Here is a 23,873-nt window from a genome sequence, read left to right on the forward strand (position 1 = left end):
TATTAAATATGTTTTTGCATTAATATTCCTGCTGCATTAATGTGTATGCTGAATTTTACTGCTGTAGATGTTTAATGTTGAGCTCATTTGAACTCCTTTATAAACTGTTGCGTGCTTCAATTAACACCAATGCATCATGACATATTCTATAAGATCATCATATGTTGTTGACCTGTGCGAGCCGCATATCTCTACAAAGTCCACTTTTCAGTTTTGAGTATCATAAAAGAACACTTCGTCCTTCTGTTAATCAGAAAAAATCCAATCCACAACATTTTGAAATGCATGTTTTTCAATGGAATGTAAGGGATTGAAAAATTGTTATCTGAAAAGTAACTAAAGCTGTCAGACAAGTATATTAAGTACAGGACTTGATGTATTTGAATACAATCCAAAACTGTATTCATGATTCAATATCCTAAAGTTGCTGATAATAATTCACATGTACTAAACTCTTCTAAAGGGTCAACTGGTTATTTTATTTGGGATTATTAAAATGTTTACCTCTCCAACAACTTCTTAAGCTAAATTGGTTTTGAATGGGGTTATGGAAAGTTGTTGATCCATCTGCATTCATGGGAATTGCATGCAGTTTACCAAAATAAAGTTAGTTGGTTTCATGATACAACTCATTAAATGACAATTTATTGTTTTGTAACAAGTTTAATGTTCATTTAAGTTTAAGTTTTTAAGTTTATTTAAGTAGTGACTGTTTTTTTCTTTTTTTTTTAATACATAAAGAGTACAAGCAATGGACAGCATCAATCGAGCACAGGCATAACATGTAGCAATTATTTACATTCAATGTCAGGTAAGAGGAAAAAGTGAAATACCAATAATTCCCATTGAGACATCTCAAAGCCAAATTGTTCTGTTTCACGAGGTCACACACGGCCAACTCCATTGAAACTAACACATAGTGACATTTTAAATAACTGAATATATACTGTGTATAGCAAGAAAAAAGAAGAAGCAAAAGCTGAAGTATCGAAGTGTAACACATCAGTGGAGGAGACAGTACAGTATTGTGTATGGCCCACTAGATTCTGTTAATTTATAAATCACAAAGTTATAATAGGCTCAGGGTTTTCTTCCTCTGCGTTCTCTATCAGTTTGTTGGTATCGACCACATCAGGCTGGGTTCGCTCACTGTCGAAGTAGAGTGGATTGTCAAAGGTGGGTAGGGGCCGAGAGGACTTCTTGTAGAGGAAGAATCCGGTGACCATCAGTGTGGAAGTGATAGTAATGATCAGTACAACTACCAAACTTGTGTGGACACGACTGCGGGTATCCTTACCAGCCTGAGGCTCTGCACAAAATTCAGCAAGAAGATGTTCATCAGTCAAAACAATTCATAATAAAATTCTAGTTGGTATTGTATTTTAATTTAATTTTAAACTGTATGATAACTTTCCATTGTTGCATTACATATAACATATTTAAAGAAGCTACGAGGAACTTTAAAATATTTCTGCAACAGTCTAATTTTTCTTCTGATGATAAATTACATGTTCCAGCAAACAAAACCATCAGTGCAAAGAATGCTATTTTTATGTAGTCTTTCTTAATTTTGCCGGAGCCACTTCAAGATGTAAGGTGTCACTTACCAGCTTTCGATTCTGAATCTCCAGGCATTACTGTTGGGAAAAGAAAAGATAAATGGTCTGGTGAAAAATTGCAAGAGTAGTAATTGAGAGACCATAGACTCGGTTTTGCATTATTTCAGTTAGGATATTAAAGCTGATAATGATGTCAGTTTTGGATGTTGTAGTTTAAAAAAATAACATAGACCAGATTAATATCTTGGATTTTGAGTACGAAAATTGTGTGCATTTTTTTCTACTGTACATAATAAAATGCAATAATGTAGACTTCCCTTTCACTCAGAAACTGTAGCGTGAAAAGTGAAATACATTTGATTAAAATTAGATGTATTATTATTAACAGATTTTGGGGGAAATGGGTATGACTCCCTTCTACAAGCTTCAGACTTATCAACAGAATATATTCAAACTAAATAGGTATGATGATCTTACTTTTGGGTGATTTACAGATGTATGCTCTGTCGTGCCATCTGCGACCTGTACTCCAAGTCCCATCCGATGTTCCGATCTCTCCATAGTCGTCGCCATCAGGCTCGTCTTCAGACCAGTTGGTGTAGTCCAGTACTGTTTTATCCAACCACATCCATGTCCCTAGACCCGAACAGAAACTCTTTGTATTACTATTTTTAGTTTGATAGTAATCATTTTATATATGTAATTTGCTAAGTGTGCTGTGGTAGTCCTGGCAAGGTGCATGTAAAAAAAATTCCAAAAGAAATCTGCCCAGTTTTCACATTCATGCACATGCAGATAACATGATACACATTCTTGCAAATGGTTTAACCTAGTTTTCCTTGTTAGACAGAAGGCTCTAATGCACCAGCAAAGGAAGTGAAGAAATGTTGTGCTAATTAACAGTTATACAGATATATACAGTGCAAGTAACAATGAATATAAACATTACTGGTTTGTTTCCAGGGGCAAAGAGTATAATCATACCTGAATGAGTTTTAAAGAGGCCGATCCAGAAAGAGTTATGGCTATCTTTAAATACTTCCATATAGTTTTCAAGGAATTGTTGCTCAGAAGTATCTTCAATGCTAGCCAGGGCTCCACCTTTGCAACAAAAAACAACTTTGATGTAAGGAACCACGAATAACTCATTACTGGGTGCTGTTAATTCATTTCTGCTGACATCAGTAATCCACACTTGATCTAAGATTGTCCAGTTTTGTCTCTTACCATGCCTTACACAGCTGCTAGCTGCATCTGCCCATTCAATCTCATCTGTAACAAACATATAACAATGACCCTTAAATGGCATCCAGGAATAACTCTGTTGGTGCTCCACTCGTGTGTCTTCACGGCAAACTCCTGGGAAGACGGTTGATTCTGTTGGTGGCACATCTGTGAGTGACAGACGAGATAAGGGGATCAATTGATTACCACGGGTTCTACAGTGACATTCAATGCAGTGAACTTTACAGACAGCAGGGGTTCTTAATCATTGTAATACTTAGCTCTGTTTCATATCCTGGATTAATGCTATAGTACACTTTCTGAGTGATTTAACCTTTTTTTCCAGTCATGAATTTATAAAGTATGACTGATGAAATCACAAACACACATCCAGGTGGGTATAAAGTACAAAAACATATCACTGACGGATTGTTAGCAACTGAATTCCATAACCCAGTCCTTGTTCAAACATGCAGAGATTTAACATGACTGAGAGACTCTATTACTTATAAATGTTCACTAATGGTCTTACCTGACGTCTGAATGCAAACACTGTTCATGGTCCGGTTGCATAAATCAGTCCTCCATTTTCCATCCACATCCATGTAAACACAGGGTTGGTTCCTCCTTGGTTCGCGTTCAGCCCAGCTAGAAAACTTCAGGTGCCAGCCATCGATATACCTAAAAGAACCTCCAGTCTGAAAGCAAAAATGGATTAAATGCATTCATGTTGAGAATATATATATTAGAAAAAAAATGCGGAAAAAAAATCAACATTTTAATTTGATTTTTTTAGATTGATGTAGATGGTTTAGATGGTGGAGGTGTATGTCATGGATAAAAAATTATAATTATAGTAAAGTCATTTATACTTGATTTAAAATTAGGGCCTGACCGATCTGGATTTTTTTGGGCTGATACCGATTATATGCAGGAAAAAAATCTGATTACCGATTAATCGGCAGATTAAATTTAAAAAACAAATTCCCAAAAATATATATATTGAAAAAAAATATGTTGTCGAAAATGTGTACAGGAATGTATCACAACACACCTGCTTCTGCTGCTGTAAATAGGCTATAGCCTTAATGCTATTCATTTAGGCTACCTTCAGGGCAGCAATGCATATCCCTGCAACAGGATTGATTTGATAAAAAAAATAAAAATACATTTAATTTAAAAACAATTGACCGGTGCCGATTATTCGGAGATAGGCTATAATCAGTCGATTAAATCGGTCTGGCCCTACTTAAAATGTCCTTCATAATTTTCCATGGAAATATCTTTTAGAGTTGTTGTAAAAGTGCAGTGACTTCAGATGGTTGCAGAACTGTACCTTATTTGTATTCAGTCCAATCCAAAGAGGAGCTTTAAGGTTTATAGACAGCAGTTCGACGAAGGCCTGTGTCCATTCATTTCGCAGGCTAGCCAGGTTGGCTTTATCACCCTCACAGTGTCTACTGGCATCGTCCCAGGTCAAATTCTTAGTCACAACCTTGATGCTGTCATTTCCCAGATGTACATAAGTGTCAGGAATTGTTGGCTCCGGCTCAGGCCTTATATTTGGGTCTGTTGGGGGAAGAGATGAATCAAATGAAAGTGTTTTTAGTGGGGAGTTTTGCTTATCCAAATTGAAGACAGAGGTGTGTCATATGCTGTACAGTTTGCTGAGGCAAGTTGTGATATTGGGCTATGTGTACATATAATTGACTTGACTTGAAAGAGACATTGTAAAGGTAATTTAGTCTTCGCATTACTTTCAACATTTTTACAAATCCTTTCATAAACAAAGGACACTATACTACTAATGGAGTGCACCCTGATGTTTTGGGAGAATGGTGGCCATTGTAGGTACAACATATGTTTGGGGTCAGATCCCGTCAGGGTCCAAGATGAAAAATAACGACCCAGTTTGGTTGGTAAGCCTAAATAACTGGATCCTAAATTTCAAAAGATTAAAAACAATGCTAAGTCTTAGTTGTGATTGAATTATTTTCCCACGATTATCTCTCATTGTGTTGAATTTATTATACACTTGGCATTGTCACAGAAAAACTGAACTGTGCTGAACTGATTTTAAAAGCTGAAGCAATTAGATTAAAATTGACTGTGTATTGGACTGCAGATTCTTAAAAAAAAAGTATGTGTATGTGTATGTATGTATATATATATATATGTATATATATGTGTGTGTATATGTATGTATGTATATATGTATGTATGTATATATATATATATATACATATATAGCTATATATATATAAAAAAATAATGTTTTTTGTTTGTTTTATTTTTATTTTGTAACAGTAATCTGTGTATCTGAATCCGAATTTGATGAAAATGGGGGCGGGACCTGATAAGCCTTTGGCTTCTTCCGTCTCCCTTCGGACAACACAAAGTATGATGTATGAATATTTGCAAGAGAAAATTGTGTATTGTGTGGAATTGTCCGAAAGAATACTAAATAAATAAATAAATAAATAAAATTTGTCAAGAGTTTAACAAACCACATTTCTTGGAAATAGGTTCAGAAATAAAAGAGTTAAGATATTTCATGAGAAAAACATCTCTACATAGCCTTGTAATGGATATTAGCAAATTGTGCCTCCCTCAAGATGGCGGCTGTAGTGTTTTAACCCGTGTTAACAGCTGTAAGCAAGGGCCCCATGCCGATATGGTAGGCTGAACATATGTGGAATGCACACCATTAATGTATGACATACTGTATCTTTCAGACATTTCTGAGAAAAAAGATGAACTTACCAAGACCTCGCAGGCAGACAAATCCATTGGTGTCATTGCAGCCCTTAATCAACCATTTACCAGTACCATGATTTGGACTGTTGGACATCACAACACAGTCTTCCTGGTAAAGAACATTGTAAAAAGGATTTCAAAATCATTTCAGAATGGCATTGAAGTTTATAAACTAATTTTGACTTATATAAGTCTGCAGTGATCTTGGTTGATAGAGTTTAGATGTTACCTCATTCCATCTTTGATAAAAGGACCCCGGACGATGCCGATTTTTCTAAAGATCAGAACAAGACTTTTTTAAATCAAAACATTGACATGAATACATTTTGATTTGTATCAAACAGTAACTCAACAGCAAAATAAAAAGGAGAGTGGCACTGTCCTCTCTGACTGAGGCCCGTAGTGTGCATTCACACCTGTAACCACACACCAACAGTGATGTCACAGATTACTGACACACCCTGGAGTACACTTCTACAGAGGGAATATGAGAACTTTAACCACTAGAGGTCATCAAAAAAAATTACATTTACTTACTGAATAGCCCCAATTGGTGTATTTCCTTGACCCTCCATCAGTCCAGTAAAATCCATCTTGTTTTAAGCTATTCAATCCAATCCAAAGGTCTGCACTTGCCAATTCAGCCATTTTGGTGATTAAAAATGCTGAAAATGAGAACAGTTAAGTACGACTTTAATCTTTTTCTCCTAATTTTGTTAAAACATAATAAATGCAAAAGTTTAATTTACAGTACAATGGTCATTTTGCGATATTATCATCATACACTGACGGACATTTTTGCTGTTTGCTTCAAAGGTTATGAATTCAATGGCATGCTCTTTATTTACATTGTTGACACAATAACGTAAGATTAGGATCAAACTTTAGAACAAACCTTGCACACTTCTTGTAGTAATTGAGACTAAATTGCCTCCCATGGTAATGCACTGTCTCCTAGATTCTTCCCAGGTGTTCCTCCGGTTTATAATACTGTAACACTAAAGATTAGAAAATAAATTGTGATTTATCACTTTACAAACATACATTAGCTTTCTTTCATTAAGCTTTGATCATATCTACTCGATTTGTTTGCAAGTTTTGTAAATCACACATGGACAAATCCATTCCCAATTTGAGCCACTGTACTAAGATCAGTAAAAAGATCAGACCGGTCACACAAGGTCTGACCAGAAGCTGGTTTTGAATTGAAATTTTTCAGGTTTAAAAATGTAAAACTCTGAATTCTGACCTTTGAGCCAAATCTGATCCACTTGAGTGGGCAGCCACCTGTAGGAGGAACTGTGGGTGCCACAGTGGCGTTGGTAGGGGGTGAGCTTCCTCGTTTACAAATGAACTGGTGCTCTTGGCCACAATTACAAGTACGCCAGAAGCCTGTAGGTAAAGCAACGATACGAGTTACATTTACACATTTCATTTTTTCAGTTTAGAGCAGCATTACAGTCTTATCGAGAGCAATTTATAGGTGTAAATACTTGATTTAATGTATCATTCTTCAAGTCACAACTATGTAGCATTGTTTAGATTACTAACCCATATAATATGCCATAGCAACACAGTTCTCATCAAAGGCATTGGAATTTGGTTGATCTTCGTCCCATCTTTGGAACGAAACCGAAGAACCATCCATCCACCTGAAAGCACACACGGTTAAGCTACATCAAAATGCTTGATAAAGCAATGAACAATTGCCCTTAAAACCCATAAAATAGACTGAGTAATCCTTGTGAGTTATGAAGAACTATGAACGTAATCAACAGGCAACAACAATGAAGATCCTTGTTTAGAATCAAGCTAGAAATACTTAGCTAAAAAATTAAATCAACTGTGCCCTTACGAAACATCATACCCAAACAAACAAAATTACGTTATTCAGTCTACCAGCTTCCTACTGTAAGCACAATAAATGCGTAACAATAATAATTTATGGTGTCCTCTTGAGTGAATGAGTCACTGTATCACAGTTTGTAGTTATTTATACTCACCAAGATGACCCATCAAGATCCACTGACAAACCTATATAATAGTTCCCATAGCTTCTTGAAATCTGTGAACACACACACACACACACACACAAGCTGTAAACGCGTATTGTATGTGCCACATGTCAATATGTCGTTAAGCAACAAAAAAAAACCTTACCTGTTTCCATAAGAAGACATTTTCATCTTTACTTTCGATAGATGCCAAGTCGCCGTGCCTCTGTTTACAGTATTGACGAGCATCCTCAATAGACATGGCGTGTCTGTTAATGTAATACTGCTTCCCTCTCCAAAGGAGCCAACCATCTGCAGTGGTGTTATGGTCTGCTAGGTTTTTGAAACATATTGACAATTAATACTTTTTTAACAGTTTATTGTTATTATCTTTTTTCTGTTATAGTATTTAACACTCTTAGTGTAAGTCTAATGCTGAAAGGTAAGACAACATAAAAAGGACGATTTATTTAATGGTAGGCTAGCTAGAAATAATATTGCTATGGAGTGTCTTCCTTAAGGACTAATTATGTTTTATGTATTGGTCCAGTCAAGCAGGAGGCAAAATAAATTCCATACACCTGAAAGTCGCCTGTCTAAATCGCTATAGAAAAAGGCTTGCGGTTTCTCTGTTCGGGACTGCTTTGTGACTGCTGCCTGAAATGTATTAATTTTATATATATTATTTAATTTGAAAAAGCAGTTTATGATCCATTCATATGGTCGTGTTTCACTTAAATCTTCAGGTTAGGCAAAATATGTACCAAAAAGTAAACACTGAAAAGTGAATTCAAAGAGTAAGTACAGTGATCTTAACCATGTTTTTGACATTTTGACCTCCAACCTAACCCCACCAAAACAGGTTAAATGCAACATACCAGCCATCACTACTTTCCCAATATGCAGAATTATGTGTTTATCATCCTCGTTTGTGTTTGTGAACTTACCCACTGCAGTCATATCTGGAGGTGGTTTTGGAGTGACTCCTGTAAGCCACAAACAAGTTTCAGTTTAACATAGTATAGATAGGCAATATTAGACCAACAAACCCATAGACTTGACTGGGAAAAGTCAGTCACCCGTCACCAAAAGTTCCTCAAAACAATCTGAATATTAAAGAGAGCTCCAGTACATGAATGGCTTCACAAATGATATTATTTTTTAATTGCACCTTTCCTAACTGACAATGCATCTCTAAGTGCTACATTATAAAATACCTGAACGATAATGGGTGAAACAGTGCTTAGCAAAGAGGGCAAGCCATTTAAATGTGGGGTAAGCGATCTCTAGAGAACATTTGTTTATTTTCATACTAACCGCGGCAATATTTGAGGCTCAGAGCAGGCGGCCTGATCCACAACGTCACATACTGAGCGACTGCTGGCTCTGAGCCAGGCTTTGTGATTGCCATTAACGGAGCAGCGGCTGTTTGGGCCCTTAAACACCCTATATATTTTCAGCGTGCTTAGCAATACCGAATTGACAGTAGATATTGGCTGATTTTGACAGAAAGTGTTGTGGCATTGAATCGCTAAGCATTCCTTTAAAAAGTGTATTATTTACAAACGCATTTAAAGGCATTAACGTAATTTAGAAAAGAACAGGCTAATATGAAAAGGAATAAGAGGTCATATAAAAAGTTAATCTGTTAAATTAATTTACAATCTGCATGTGTGACTATGTGCATGGCTGTGTGGCTTACTCTTCTCATCCCTGTTTCCTTACTTACTTACTAGTTTTCCTTACTTATTGCACTGTTCTGTCCAATAAGGCAAAGAAAAAAGAGCCCCCGATGGCGTGACAAAAAAAACTATTGCCGATCGTGCCACCAATCGCAGATCAATATTTCCATTGCCCATCGACACAACCCTAATGTGTATGTGATAGAGGTATGGAAGCTTTGTTTTGTGGGAGAAGGCAGACAGCTTTACCCATGCAGTCTATGCTTTTGCCTGGATGAAGGTTAAAGATCATTTTCATGCATTCATTCTCTCCAACTGTACCTGCACGGATCTGACACAGCCAGTCATTGTAAGCGTCACAGTTCACGTCATTCCAAGATCCGGTCTCGGACCAGGCATCCAATTTAAATTCAACGCAAGATTCGTCATTATTATGATTGTTTGGCTCTCCTTCTTGCCAGTGCAGGAAGTTCACCTGTAAATAATAAGAAAAAAAAAATGTTAAACTGAACAAGATTGACTGACTTTGGGTCATCTAATTAATTATAAAAGTACAACATAGTTGACTCACAGAAGATCCATCACTCCATGCGTAACCAGTGCCCTGGTCAGGAATATGAAGTCCAATCCAGCCTTTTCCATATCGACTGCACAAGAAAAAAATATATATAAATGATTCATCTGTCCAGCCTGGGATTTGAATCAAACGAAGAAACAAAGCTGCAACCTTACTATATTCTATATATTTTTTGCCTGTTATATGTTATACTTTTTTGTCTTGAATTTCTTGGATTGTTTTTTGTGTATTTCTTTTTTATAATTTTTTTTTAATGTTGCATTGTTATGGTGAAGCAAAGATTTAAGAATGTCATTGCCAACGACTGTTCCCTGTTCCCATCTGACTTTTTGCATATAGCGGCAAGACGTAACTGAAGTGATGAGAAGTTTGACCATCCATTGCAAAGAAAAGGTGCTACTCTAGCTAAATAACACTGTAAAACGTCTGCCTTCCAGATGTTTTCAATCGGTTTTCATTAATGTTGAGCATTAGGGCGGCTGCGGCTGTGGCGAAGCGGGAAAGGCGGTCTTCCACTGGGTTGCAGGGCGTGGCGTGGTAGCTGCTGCTATCGGTGTATGAATGTGTGTGTGATTGGCTGAATGTATACAAAACAATGAAAATCGCTTTGGGTCTCTGAAAAACCAGAGAAAAGTGCTTTATAAGTGGAATCTATTTACCATTAGGACGGATGGCCGCCAGTCAATTTCCATGTCTCAATAGCAGAGTAATTTTTTTTTAAACTTGAGTTCAAGTATGGATATTTAAATATGGACTTGTTATACACGTATAACTGACTGTATTATAAGCTGGTTAGTTTATGTATTTATGTTTACAAACGTCTTAGACACAGTACAGGTGGATCTAATGATTTATATAAGTGGGTTATATCACTAACTCTGCAAATTTTTTTGAATACAGGTGTCAGGTGCTGCAATGTTAAAACTGCACCAGGTCATACCTTCCTAAAAGTTGCTCAGAAGAACCGTGGATGCTGAGCAGGTCTCCTCCAATGGCCCTGCAGTAATCCCTGGCCTCATACCAGGTCTTCTCATCTGCTCGAGGTCCTGTAAAAAACTGAAACACAAGACAAGAAGTGATGGTCTGATTAAAGAAGACTACATATGTGCAGCAGCAGAGTAGATTATTTGAAAATAATCTTTTTTACGATTTTTTTTTAGCCCAGATGATCATGATTTTACATAATTTAGAGAAAGGAGAGGGAGAGGAATGTATTCCCTTGAGAAGGATTAAGGAAATACATTAGTGTGGCCCGTTTTTAAATCTATCTAAGAACGGCTTTTTTGTTGGATACTTTATACATGCTTGTTGTATGCGGGGAAAAACCCTCGTAAAGCATGTTTCTTTGTATCCCATTTCATATTTGAAATTTTCTATGACTTAAAATCATATGGTGCCACATGAACTGTTCTGTAGCACCAGCCATTATGTAAGAACGGGTGCAAACTTTTTTTTTTATCACAGCACAGAAAAAGAAGATGGAAAAACAAACGGAAAATGTGAATAAGAGCGTGTATACAGTAGTGCAGGGGTTTTCAAAGTTGAGTGAGCCCCCCCTCAGAGAACAAATTTCAGCGGAGCCCCCCCCCCCCAAAAAAAAAGTATTTTAATTATTTCACAAATGTAAACATATTTTTTAAAACATTCTAAACATTTTTGTGTGTTTTTAAACAAATTTTTTAATACATTTTAACATCTTTATCTAAGTATGTTTTTGTTTAGTTTTTTTTAAATACATTTGAACATCTTAATCCAGAGTTTTAATCCTGCTTCCTTTAAGCATGGACTGAGTGTGCAAATGTCAATGTCATTCACACACCCAGTGTTTTTTCGCTAGTGCCTCCTATGTCCTGCCAGGGAAAATAGTAGCCAGCAGAGAACCAGACCCTCCTAGGGAGGTCCGGGGGTATGCCCCCCGGGAGATTTTTTTAACCTTTTTAAAGTGAAATGCATGAATCTGGTGCACTTTGAGAGGAAAATTAAGAGGCTTAATATGAGGAATTTTGTGTGAACAAATAATTTGGAGACACTGGGTCGGACGAATTAGAAGCTATTGAAGAAAGACACATGGATTTTCCATAAAAATATTAATTTAAAATAAAAAAATGTATGCAGGGTCCTCTGGGTTGGGCTTGGTGCTCTTTTTCTTTAACGAGACCTGTATTTCTCTGTAATATAGTTAATGCATTTAAATGCAGTGAGAGGAACGAAGCAGCAGAACTCTCGTCCGGCTATGCAGTGATGTTAATATAAAAAACAAACTTAAATTTTTTTTTTTTTAAACTGTTTATTACTATGTCATGGTGATTGTGGCACCGAACAGCTGTGGTGCCTCCTGCGTTGGTGGTGTTAGCAGTTAACATGTTTTATTTGTGTATTGTAGAGGTTGGCCTGCTTGTACCTTGGCACATATGTTTCTTGTTCCCACTCGAGTCCAACCGTCCTCACACTTGGGAGGAGCTTGAGTTGGTGGCACGGGGGTCAGAACTGCCCCCTCGGCCAGGTGTTTGCAGATGTATTTCTCCTTATTGGTGCAGGGTAGTACATCCCAGAGGCCAGCAAAAATCCCAGTTGTCATGGCAACGCAGCCCTGTTGGTGACCTAAAGTCATTTGAGGGAGAAAAACAGTTCAAGGTTTAACTACAGAGCTGCAGTTTATGTTCTTTTTTTTAAAGATAGAAATATGTCTCTTTTTTTCCCCCCCATACCTGGCATTTCAGTGTTCCAGTGAGTGAATCTCACTGAGTCTGAGTTGGTCCACACAAATTCGTCAATGTTTTTCTGGTTTGAGAGCCCCAGCCAGAAGTATCTCTCTGGTCTCATCCCCACCAAGCTGACAAGGAATGCATTATCCACCCTGGAGCGAACAAGATCATCGATTACTTTTGCGCCTGATTGAATTATGTGAAATATTCTCTTCTGCAACAGTAACAGCTGTTACAGTGGTCACATGAACTGTTCCTACCCATTTGAAACATCAGCCATGTAGGAGTCTGAGCTCTTGCAGTCATCTTTAGCTTCATCAAACGTCTTGGTCTCTTTTCCTACAAAGTAGCAATAGGAGCCATGCTTTTTCCAACCCTGTAGGAAACGCACCACTGATTAGAAACTGAGGAGTTAATATTTTTTTTAAATTGAAGTGCAGTTCACCAACAAATATTTTCAAAACAAAAGAGTAAAATTGTATTACTTATGTACATTTTGTACTTTTAAATGTAACTTTCACTCACAGCTTTGCAGCCTACATCCATATCGATTTCATCTCCAGTGCGTTGAGTGTCACTCTGCTTCATACAGATAAAGCCATGTTTCTCATCACAGACGCGATCTGCCCAGTTCCCATTCTGCAAAAAAAACAGTGTTTATCTTTTCATGTGCCATGATTGATTGCTAGAACATACACTAACCCCTACTTAACTTTAATTCTGGAAATAGACCTTAAGTTTGTATTCTATTCTATTCAATGTATTTTGGATATGTTCTTTTAATATCATCTTTAAATAATAATTCCCTCTTTTGAATAACTCTTAAAAAAAACAGTGTGAATCCGATGCCCGTTTACAGAGCCTAAGCAGTGTATTAACACAGGATATTTTCTTATTTCAACGCTCACACAGTCCGACTGGTAGCGTGAGGAAATATTCACTGGCTTTGACAACAAGTGATTTGGACAACAAGCATTCTCCCGAATCACTGACTACAACTAGGATGCCACCCCTTTCCTCAATATATATTATATATCATAATATACATGTATTATCATCTCCATTCGGTGCTCCTCACCTCTCCCCTGAGGAGAACGCAGTCCTCCGTATCACCGGAGACAGTAGGTTTGCCGTACTCCCAGCTGGTGAAGGTGACAGCAGAGTGGTCGCTCCAGTCAAACAGCCCCTCTGTCCTGACGTCATTCAGCCCAATCCAAAGCTCATCATTGGATGCTGCTCGCACAAACTTTATAATTATTATACCGTTAACATGCTTTCTAAATTATTGCAATATAATAGAGCTATTGGTACCCTCCAAGCATTGGTAAACATGGACAAATATTCTGTAAACTGTTGTTTTAATGTTATAATGTTGTGTTTGCCATTATGGAGAAACATTGTATTAATAGAGAGAGGACTAGCACATGCTTTTGTTTTTCTTGATTTTATGTATAATACCATCTTTCCTCTACATTTACTATGTTCTGCATGCAGGCTCCTTAGTATTCAGCAAACAATCAATACATCTTACTATTTTTCTTAATTTTGGTAGTCAAGCTCAACGCAAAGTGTTTACAGTTATTTTGATTCTGAGCATGCACATGTGTGTATATATAGACTATTTGAGCTCCTGGAATCTCATATTGAATACAAAGAAAGTCAAGGTTTAAATTGGTCTACAGCTAAAACATATTGTCTTCATCATGTATATTCCCTTGACGTACCGTATCCAAGTTGAGAGAGGACAAAGCTTTGGTCCTCCACATTACGAATGCTGACGAGGTCCCCACTTTCTTTACGACACTCTTTCTGAGCATCAGACCATGTTTTTGGAATACGCTTGAGTTCGAAGCAGTGTCCATTGTAGGGAATCCAAGTTGAACAAAACCCTTGCTCAACTGATGATGAAAAGAACAAAGAGTATAGGCGATTGAATGACTGATATGATATAGCAAGTGTCCCAAATGAAGAGACAAGACAGTAGCCAGAGGAGCGTAGCATATTGGAATATTTTACTATAATATATTACTCTGTGGCGGAGTTGGCGGGGCCCCGTCTTTGTAGCAGATGTACCCAAGTTTCTTGTTGCAAAATGAATTTTGCCAAGTGTGCTGCCCAGCAGAGTCAAGAAGTGCACAGTTGTAGCCCGGATTGGGAAGTGGATTTCCTGAAACAAGATGATGATTACACTTGAGATTCCACAGGAATATTGTCCATGTAAAGAGTTTCACATCAGTTATAACATTTGCATGTTTCAATCATGTAAAATCCCAAACTCATCTGTAGGACTGCTAATTTCAAATATGGATAGAAACATGCATGTATACTACCATTTACCTATAACACTTACTAAGAAAGGCCTGTTTTCCTGTTATGTAAAATATAGATATAACAAGGAATGGGATTTCATTTAAAGGTCACATATTATGCTAAATGCACTTTTTAAATGTGTTCTAACATATCCATGGGTCCACAGTGTGCCTAGAGACTGCCAAAATATAAAAAAAAATAACAATCTCTCCTTTTCTCACTCTCCCCCTTTCTGAAACCCCCTCCCCCCCAATATACTCGAGTCAGAATTCTCGCCGACTATTACGTAATAGTCGGCACAGCCACATCCCCATATTTTATTTATATGTCCATGCTTCCCCCCACATTAGTAACCAGAAACGTCCACCGTATGATAACCCTCCCCCCTCCCCCCCATTTCTTATTGGTCCACGGCCCCGAGATCCGATGGAAAATTTTCCGAGCGACAGCCATGTTGCTTTCCCCGCTAAGCGACAAGATGCCCATAGTACAGCCTGAATGTTACATACACCAACACAGAATGCTTTTGCTCCTACTCCACTAATTTATCTTAACCACAGCAGTCTATTAATGCATCGTTTTTAATAACACAACGGATAGGAAGCTACTTGTGCTTTTTTTTAAACGGTGAAACTAAAATAATTGTTTTTATTGATATTTTTGACTGCCTGGTGTATAGCTATTAGCTTTGGGACAAGCAACCAGCTTTTGCTCATAACACGCCGTTTATGTGCCCCACAGCAGTCTGACAAAGCCTCGTTTTTAGCAAGACAAAGCATAGGAGACAGAGGCGGCCTTAACGATCTGGGGGCCCCATTCAAGACCTAGTGTGGGGCCCCCCACTTTTTTTGTATTTTCTTGAAAAAAAAAAGATGATGGGCCACTGGGTGCAGACTCTTAAAGGGCCCCCCCACTCCTACCTATCCAGTCAGGTACACTGACTTTTCAGCACATATACAATTAATGGTAAAAACATATTAATGAAGTCAGTTTTTCTCACAGGATTTAGGGATACTGTGGGAGGGACCCTGGTCCTTGTTGGGGGGTCCGGGGGCATCCCCCTGGAAGAAAATGTGTGCCTTTTGAATTAAAATGCATCAATCTGGTGCACTTTGAGGGGAAAATTTAGAGGCTATATCAAATCCTGAGATGCAGAAGGAACATTATTTTTCAGATTTTTCTTAATCAGGCAGCACTCTTTACTCTGCTACTGTAAAAACAGTACAGTAGATTGGTCTGCAGACTCATGTTCTATGATGGAGAGACTCATTTCAACAGATACAGGGTGGATAGCTACTTTTTATGAACAGCATAGAATTTACACATAGAAATCGTATTCCTGTATGTGTGTGGGGGCCCTAAAGGCTCATCATGAAGCCCCTTAGACAGAGCTACTAATGCTGTTTTCTTATGCTTTTGTATTTCTCCCCCTACTAGTTGAGGGGCCCATGATGATTTATTTCCTTAAATTTAGGCTTATTCCTTTTTGGACCCTGTTATTGACCTGAGTGACTGAGCTCTTTGACAATGCAACATGAAAAGTTACTATGAGGCCTAGGGCCCGGTAGCCTGCTCAAGAATTATTTATCAAAAAACGCCCCCAGAGGGCGGGGCCCCATTCAATTGAATGGGTTGAAACATAGCTAAGGCCGCTACTGATAGGAAGGTAATAGAGTCGAAGTCTAGCTTTGAAGCTATTTTTTTCACTGATTTTCGTGATATTTTTAGCCGTTAGCTTCCAAGCTAGCTTCGGGAAAAGCATTGATATTTTGCCCATAGCAAGCTCTTTATATTCTTCACAGCAGTCTGAAAATGCCTCGTTTTTAGCCAGACAAAGCATAGGAAGGCAATAGAGTTTAAGTTTAACTTTGAAGCTAATTTTTTCACTGATTTTCGTGATATTTTTAGCCGTTAGCTTCCGTGCTAACAGTCAGTACAGGCACTGTGGACAGGCTACTACTACAGGCTATGGACCCGTCGCTTCCAGAGAGGGGCGGGGGCAGCTCAAAGATTGTATATTTACGAGGGGAGCTGCAGCTCGGTTTAAAAAATAGGCCATCGTGAGATTAGCTGAACATCAGGGTATATAGGCATACTACAATAAATGATCTGAACGGTTTTTTCAGCAAACAACTAAAGAAAAACGTATTAGGGACCTCTAAGACCATATAATATTGACAGAAAAGTGTATAATATGTGAGCTTTAAGTCTCCTTGCACAATACATGAATATTAAAATAATTTATGAGTTCTAATGAAAGGATAAAAATTAAAATTACACAAAATACTAATTATTGACAGGAGAAAAATATATATATCTTTCGGTGGGTTATCATGCTGTAAACCTGCATTAACTGTTTTGGCCACTTAGGGGCAGAGGAAACAAGTGCTGTAAACAGCACACGCTATAGCTGTTCTTGTCAAACTGTTGCTTATTAACACATCTAGCAGATGAAAAGCAACATAAGCCACTCTGCGTTTGGCTCTTTATTTGGTCTCCACCAATTGCTAAAGGAAGCTCAAGCAGAGCTTTTGTTTTTAACCCTTTTTTACCGGATGGAAAACTTACCTGCATTCCATCTCAGGTAACGGAAAGGCTTCCCATCAGACCACTGCCAGCCATGTTCAAGGTTCAGGAACAGGCCCATCCAAAGTTTGTATCTCCCTGCTCCTAGTAGTGCTGTATGTTTACACATGTTTGTGTGGTAGAGAGGATACAAAAAAGGGAAAAGGACAGAGTAAAAAAGTTGTTCCTCTTTTCAAAGTTGTTCCTAATTGTTGTTGCTTGATCAGCAAAAAGACAGGAATCTCAGTCACACCAGTGCAGAGAGATACACCAAATGGATCGGAACACAACTGTTAGCAGTGTTTTCTTAAAAGTCTTTAAAATCTATCAAAACAAACGGTGTATGTTCAGTAAAGTTAAGCACACTAAATTAATTGAGGATGATTGGCAGCATACTGTAGGTTCAATGAGACCCTCAAAGTGTTGAGGCTTCAAATCCCTCCATAACAAAATGGATTGCACAACAGCTCCTTTCTGCTCACAATTGGCACAGTGATCCTTGAACTCAATATTTAGGGAAACAGTTGGTCTTACGTTTCTGGTCTTTTAAAGGTTCCCTGGTATCTTAAAGGTTAGAGTGATTAAAGGATACCCATTCTTGTAAGCTTCTATATTGTATAGTAGCCCAATTAAACTGCAAGTTACAGGTTAAGAGACAGTGAGAGGAATTGGTGCAAAAAGTGGTCTTCATTTCATCCACAATTTCATGTTTTGTTTTGATTTGAACTAAAACCGAGCTCATCGCTCTATGTTTTAAAGAATATCTTTTCAACTCTTTTCAAATGTAAATAAGCTGATTCAATTGTTCTGTGCAGCAGTATGCCAAAAAACTGAAAAACTGCACTGAACAAATAAATTCCTTAAACATATCTAAACTTTAAACAAATATCTTTTGGTGTATTTAAATACATTTCTGGCCATTGGACTGCTTCAAATTTAAGAATGGCTGCATTCAACTGCAGATTAGATGGCAATTTACATGTGTAGGGCATGGACATATAAAGAAATGGACACCGTATTGAAACATGGCGCCCATTCATTCCTATGAAAGCTGCTCATTGGCGCAGAGAAGCAACAAGGAAGCGGCCATACTGCTCTCATGAGAGCCCTGGAGCAGTGTAACGTTATAATATGTCCGTGCATTAAGCTAAGCGGGACGAGCACAGTTGCATTGTTTATCGACCATGGAAGTATAAGTTACTAATCCCCGATGATTCTCTGTATGTAATCTTTAAATTACACCCCGTCGTTGTAAAGTAATATAGTGATAAACGAAGATTCCTCCCGCCATCGGAGGCCGGGCCGTCCGAAGCAACGGTTGTTTCACTACGGCTCCTTTTAGCGGCTACACGTCTAACGGCTAAAACTGAAAATAAAACGGCTATAAAACGCTTTCGGTGGCGTTTTGAAAAGCGAAAACTTCCATTCTATTAGTACATGGTCTAAAGAAAAGTATGAGCCTTTGATTGATATCCAGAAAAAATGTAGCGGAGATACATTCTTGTTTGACGAAATTGTATTGGGAATGAATGGGCCAGGGCTCTCTATGATCTCCATTTTGTTTTACGGACCCGTCCCAGACAGTCTAATGCCTGTTATACCAGGCGTGGCCACCTGGCCATGCTGGCGGCTCGGAAAAGACAGCGTCCTGGGGGCCTGGTGTAGGGGAGAACGGGGTCATTTGTCACACGGGTTGGTTGTCACAATCGTTATATCTCGGAACCAGAAGGCGCTGTCTGTGAAATTTTGGTATGTAAATATCCAGAATTGGGATCAGAGGTCATCTACATAGTCTTCCTTGGAGTTGGACTGCTGAATTTGAGGTGAGAGGACTGTTTGTGTTTTTCATGTCAAATTCAAAATATTTAGCTCCTCAGTATTTTTCTTCTAGGCTTTTACACAATCGGTTTATAACAAAACACTTGTTACCCATACAAAGTGTGAAGGGTAAACTATAACTTAGATTGTGGTTAGCAAGCTAATTAGTTGTCAGATGGTTGTTGGCCTTGATGCTAGCAAGAAATTCAAGTTGGGGTTGGTCGTCACATTTTTTGGGGGGTTGGTTGTCACATGTTATCTCAAGGCTGCAGCCAGAAAAGGAACCCAATAACGAAATAAATTGTCAAGCTGTATCCTCACCGACACCCCAGAGAAGGAAAGAATAGAGCAGGAAAAGGCAGCTAGCATGCAAAAGAAAAAAGGGCAACAAAATCAAAACAACCCAGTGTGCATCCCAAACTAGACCAGCTGCCAAGGCTACAGTAAGTTATGTAGGCCTATTTGTCAACTTGACAATGCAATTAAACTTTCAAATTTAGTTCTACTTTCTTGCCTTCTTTTTAAGATTATTCCAATTAAGATAACATTGTGACAAACAACCCCATAGCGTTTGACAACCGACCCCTTGATGGGGTTGGTTGTCACAATGTGTAAGGGTGTCTTTGATGATTAATTTCTTCTTTATTACAATAAGATAGAAAAAGTGAGGGGTACATATTTCAAGCCAACACCTTAAGCTTCAATTTAATGTAGGAATGACTATTGAAAGATGTTTAGGTGATAAGCAATTCTCACTAGAGTAAAAAGTGTGCCTACTTACCCCGTTCTCCCCTACTGTATAAATGATCATATTCATATTTTTACTTAAGTGATATGAGCAATTTTGTGGCACCTTACCTGAGATGAAAGCCTGCTCATTGGGATCGGTGATACTGACCAGGGAGGCACTCTGCTGTTTGCAGCTGGCATCAGCTTGCTGCCAAGTCAGAACTGCCTGTGTGTTGAGCTGATAATACGCTCCCGTTACAAGGTTTTGCATCCAGTGTTCTGAAGCTGTGCATCAATACAGGAATTTGTAAAAAAAAAAGAAAGAAATTCAGTCATTCTTGTAATAAAATGTAATGTGTGCTCAGAGAACGAATACATCTTACTGAAGTGTCATGTTATGATGCTATGTTCACTAAGCATGACTCTTGTGAGATTTAAATCTTAAATGCAGCACTCACAAGTAGTCGGGCAGTATCCCCACTGTTCATGTTCATGTTTTGTTTCAATGGAACACCAAAGGCGCTTGGTTGAGGAGTCGAACCAGGTGCAGTCTCCATACCACCGGTCTTTGTACATAAACGGAAACGAACAGATCCGACCATTTGCATTTCCCTCAATGGTGTAAAGTTCTGAAGGGGAAAAAAAGAGGTTCATTAAATCAAACCATCGCAAGTAGTTTTTTTTTTTTTTTGCAAAGACATATTATTTTACCAAATGTTTGGTTAGGGCAGGCAACTGATATACTCCTTGTATGTACACAAACAAATCTAGTAAGGAGGAACTTTATACATTAATTCTACTTGATCATACTCCAGACTAAAAACGTTTTGGGAGTTGATGTTTGATAATATAGTAATAGTTATATTCAAGAGTAGTCAATTGTCAGCAGAGACCTACAGGAGCCAAACAAGACCTGCTGTCAGTCGGTTTAAGGAAAGAGTGCTCTCAACACAGTAAAGTTAATGTGCTCATGGATTGCATTCTTCAGCCTAAGGGCCCAGTGACTATTCACTACAAAGTTTCCACACTGTACCTCTATGTGTTCTTGTGCAGGCACCTCTGGTTGTCCCTGAGATTGTGAGGTGGTTATTGGGCCCAACAGTTCTGGAGAGAGCAATTGATTCATCGGGTTTGATTTCAATGTAAAACTGTGTGTCTTTGAGGGCGAGCAGTGTCTCATTCTTGCATTCCCACTTTTGAAGCGTACTCCTGTCGTCACAGTCATAGAGGCTTACTTCACTCCCCACACTTTTGCCCTGTGCTCCCAAGCACTTCTTGTTTGAGACAACAAAAAGGCGATCATTGGTCGTCCAGCGCACGTCAAGGCAGCGAGTGGATTTCTTCACCAAACAAAAACCAGTTGCCTTGTTCATGAGTGAGAATGGGGAATCTGCAGAGATATTTTTAAAAAAAAACATTATTATTATTGTTTTTTTCAATTTGAAAAATTTCATTTTCCAATATTTTTGAAAAGGTATATCAGGATTCTTTCATAGTTGGTCCCTTTATGGACACAATTATTCCTGTGGTATAAAATGACTTTGTGTTAAATGTTTTTATTACCCTATTAGATTTACTGCCAATAGTATTCCCAACAAAATGTTGTTGTTGTTTTTTTATTGCAGACTATGAAAATAAATGTTATTTTCAATTCAAGCTCCCCTATCTTCCAAACATTGTTCTTTTTTTAACTGTGACAGACAAGATGATGCAATCAAAGCATCTTGGCAATGCAGTCTGCTCGCTGTTGTGAGTATTCTGTTCATCCCAAATGTGAGGTTTGTGGCGATGACATATCAACTTATAAGGATCATTTACAAAATTATCTTAAATCATCTTTAGCAGCATTTGTGAGCTTTAGCAAAGAAGTTTAGATTCTCAATCACTTCCAAAAGAACAAATGTTGTGGAAAACATTATACATGAAGATATTGTGGATCCTCACATCGGTACCAAGACTTAATGAGAGCTACTAACCATCCATAATGAAACACAGCCCTTACTCACAGAATATATCAAAAAGCTTAAGTGCATACTGTACCATTTGCTGCTGAGGTTTGAGATGTTTGGATGAAGATCACCAGGACTGCTAGAGTTATCCTTGGGGTCAACATTATTTGGATAGGTCTTAGAGCAGCAGACATTGTCCATGCATTGCAAGCAGAGGACTTGTGTGCACTGACATGAAAAGGAGGAAATCTTAACACCAGTGAAACTGTTTTTTTTTCTTCTTCTTGTTTTCATTGACAAAGTGTCATGTTTCGGATTGGCACACTTCAACATTTTGCTACTGGTAAAAAAGGGGCGTTGGGAGGGAAGTCGAGTAAACCGACACGCACACACACACACACACACACACACACTTTCTTGCTTGCACGGATGTCAATCTCCAGAAGTTGCCCCATTCACTTCCTATCCTGGAAGAAAATGATGTGTAAGAGATTCATGCTGAACATGACTCATCAGAGTCAAACAGCTAGTCCATGCATCTTCCACCCCTTCAGCCAACACTGGCAAGAGCAGACTTTTCATTGCATTTGTTGTAAAAGAAGGAGAAGATAAAAACCGGACAACATGGATATTCTGAAACAATGACAACAGATAACACGCATTGAAAGAGATTATACGTTTGCAGCCTTATAGCAGGAAACACCTACATTTGATTCAGGATTTCAAAGTGAACAGCGTCCGTACGACCAGGAAAATGTTTTGCATTTCAGTATGTGGTGTGAGACTATGGAACAGTTTGAGTGGGGAGATCAAGGAATGTCCAAACATTAACCAGTTTAAAATAAAATACAAAGAATTGATTTTCACAAGGTACAGGGATGAAGTTTAACATAGTGTATATGTTTACATGTATGTATATTTGTATATATTTGACGGTATTTATATAATATTTAATGTTTAATTAGATATTATTATTATAAGATTACTTGACAATATTATTAGATAAATACGACGATATTATTAGATAAATATGCAATTGGTAACAAATTGTATATTGAAAACTAATATATATTAATATGTATTATTATTTTTCAATTATTATTATATCATTAATAAGGAAGCCAATAGTCATTATAGATATATAAATCAGGGAGAAGGGGTGAGATAAGTTTTCTTCTTCTCACCCCTTTTCGAACAGGTAAAGCAAGTGTAAAACAGTTTATTTTCATTTGTGGTTTTCATTGTGTGTAAATATTACTTTATTGTAACTGTCCACTTGTTTCACTTATATTATATTTTATTATTGCTTTTTTATTTTTTATTATTTACTTTGAAATACAAACTTTTTCAATTCAATTCCCTCATAAAACAAGATTTCCGATTATTTAACCGTAAGGAGCTACCGGGACCACTTGATTGTGCACAAGTTTAGTGGCAACATGATAAATGAACTGTTCAATAAGACCTGAGTTTGTAAAGTTTTCCTCAACGCAAATGTGCAAGCTTCAAACTTTTAAGATGCAAAAGTCAGCCTGTCGCTTTTAATCAATATGTAAATGATGAGTTGGGAGGAAAGTTCAAACCCACTGCTTTTCACTATTAACATCCTAATTTGCCCAAACAGCCACGAAAACTCCTAGTCAGACCCCAAACAACCAGTGCAAAACACCAGTGCATATTGGCATGAAAAAGGGGCAAAGGTGAAAGTCGGTATTTTACTGATAGTCTGTAAACTCAAAATGCTTTGATAGCTGTAAGGAGGCACACGATTCGCTTGTAGGTTATTAGAGCATTAGAGTGATGTACTGTTGCTGATGAAGAGAAAATGTTGTGCATCCTGAGTGTAGCAACACAATATCCTGTTCTGGGACGGAGGCATTCAGATGTTGAGGTTTGCTCTCCAACTCTTCTTTCATCTATCATAGCGTTTTGTATTTTCACTTCCTCTTTGGTTATTCTCCTTTTTGGGGAGGAGGTATATGCTAAAATATGAACCTTTGTTTT

General features: G+C 37.9%; 1 protein-coding gene across 2 annotated transcripts; it reads right to left on the bottom strand.

The window, feature by feature from the left end:
• Positions 1-650: 650 nt before the first annotated feature.
• Positions 651-22,096, bottom strand: mrc1b (mannose receptor, C type 1b). Of its 2 annotated transcripts, none has more exons than XM_080033792.1 (31): positions 21,961-22,096; positions 20,954-21,310; positions 20,379-20,549; positions 20,050-20,205; positions 17,377-17,487; positions 14,528-14,665; positions 14,223-14,396; positions 13,577-13,731; positions 13,024-13,137; positions 12,759-12,874; positions 12,502-12,650; positions 12,195-12,394; positions 10,734-10,849; positions 9,788-9,863; positions 9,538-9,691; positions 8,482-8,520; positions 7,701-7,864; positions 7,544-7,605; positions 7,092-7,192; positions 6,790-6,932; positions 6,436-6,538; positions 6,078-6,205; positions 5,770-5,814; positions 5,547-5,649; positions 4,120-4,352; positions 3,316-3,481; positions 2,787-2,951; positions 2,544-2,660; positions 2,037-2,195; positions 1,608-1,637; positions 651-1,309 (listed from the first exon to the last, which is right to left on the bottom strand). In XM_080033792.1, exons 1-31 carry the CDS (start codon positions 22,061-22,063, stop codon positions 1,062-1,064), a joined length of 4,296 nt encoding a protein of 1,431 aa, XP_079889918.1. In that variant the 5' UTR covers positions 22,064-22,096; the 3' UTR covers positions 651-1,061. The 2 variants fall into 2 exon arrangements, with proteins under 2 accessions (XP_079889918.1, XP_079889917.1); XM_080033791.1 differs by having other exon boundaries at positions 7,701-7,867.
• Positions 22,097-23,873: the final 1,777 nt, after the last annotated feature.

This window comes from Ammodytes marinus (genome assembly GCF_949987685.1).
Source record: "Ammodytes marinus genome assembly, chromosome: 9".
NCBI classification, from domain to species: Eukaryota; Metazoa; Chordata; class Actinopteri; order Uranoscopiformes; family Ammodytidae; genus Ammodytes; species Ammodytes marinus.

Excerpts from the sequence above, each read along its gene's own strand:
- mrc1b (XM_080033791.1), bottom strand. The coding sequence starts at position 22,063 with ATGTCTGCTGCTCTAAGACCTATCCAAATAATGTTGACCCCAAGGATA. Across the intron at positions 7,868-8,481 it reads TCCAGATATGACTGCAGTGG|CAGACCATAACACCACTGCA; the intron begins GTAAGTTCACAA and ends TCAAAAACCTAG. Across the intron at positions 7,606-7,700 it reads ATGTCTTCTTATGGAAACAG|ATTTCAAGAAGCTATGGGAA; the intron begins GTAAGGTTTTTT and ends GTGTGTTCACAG.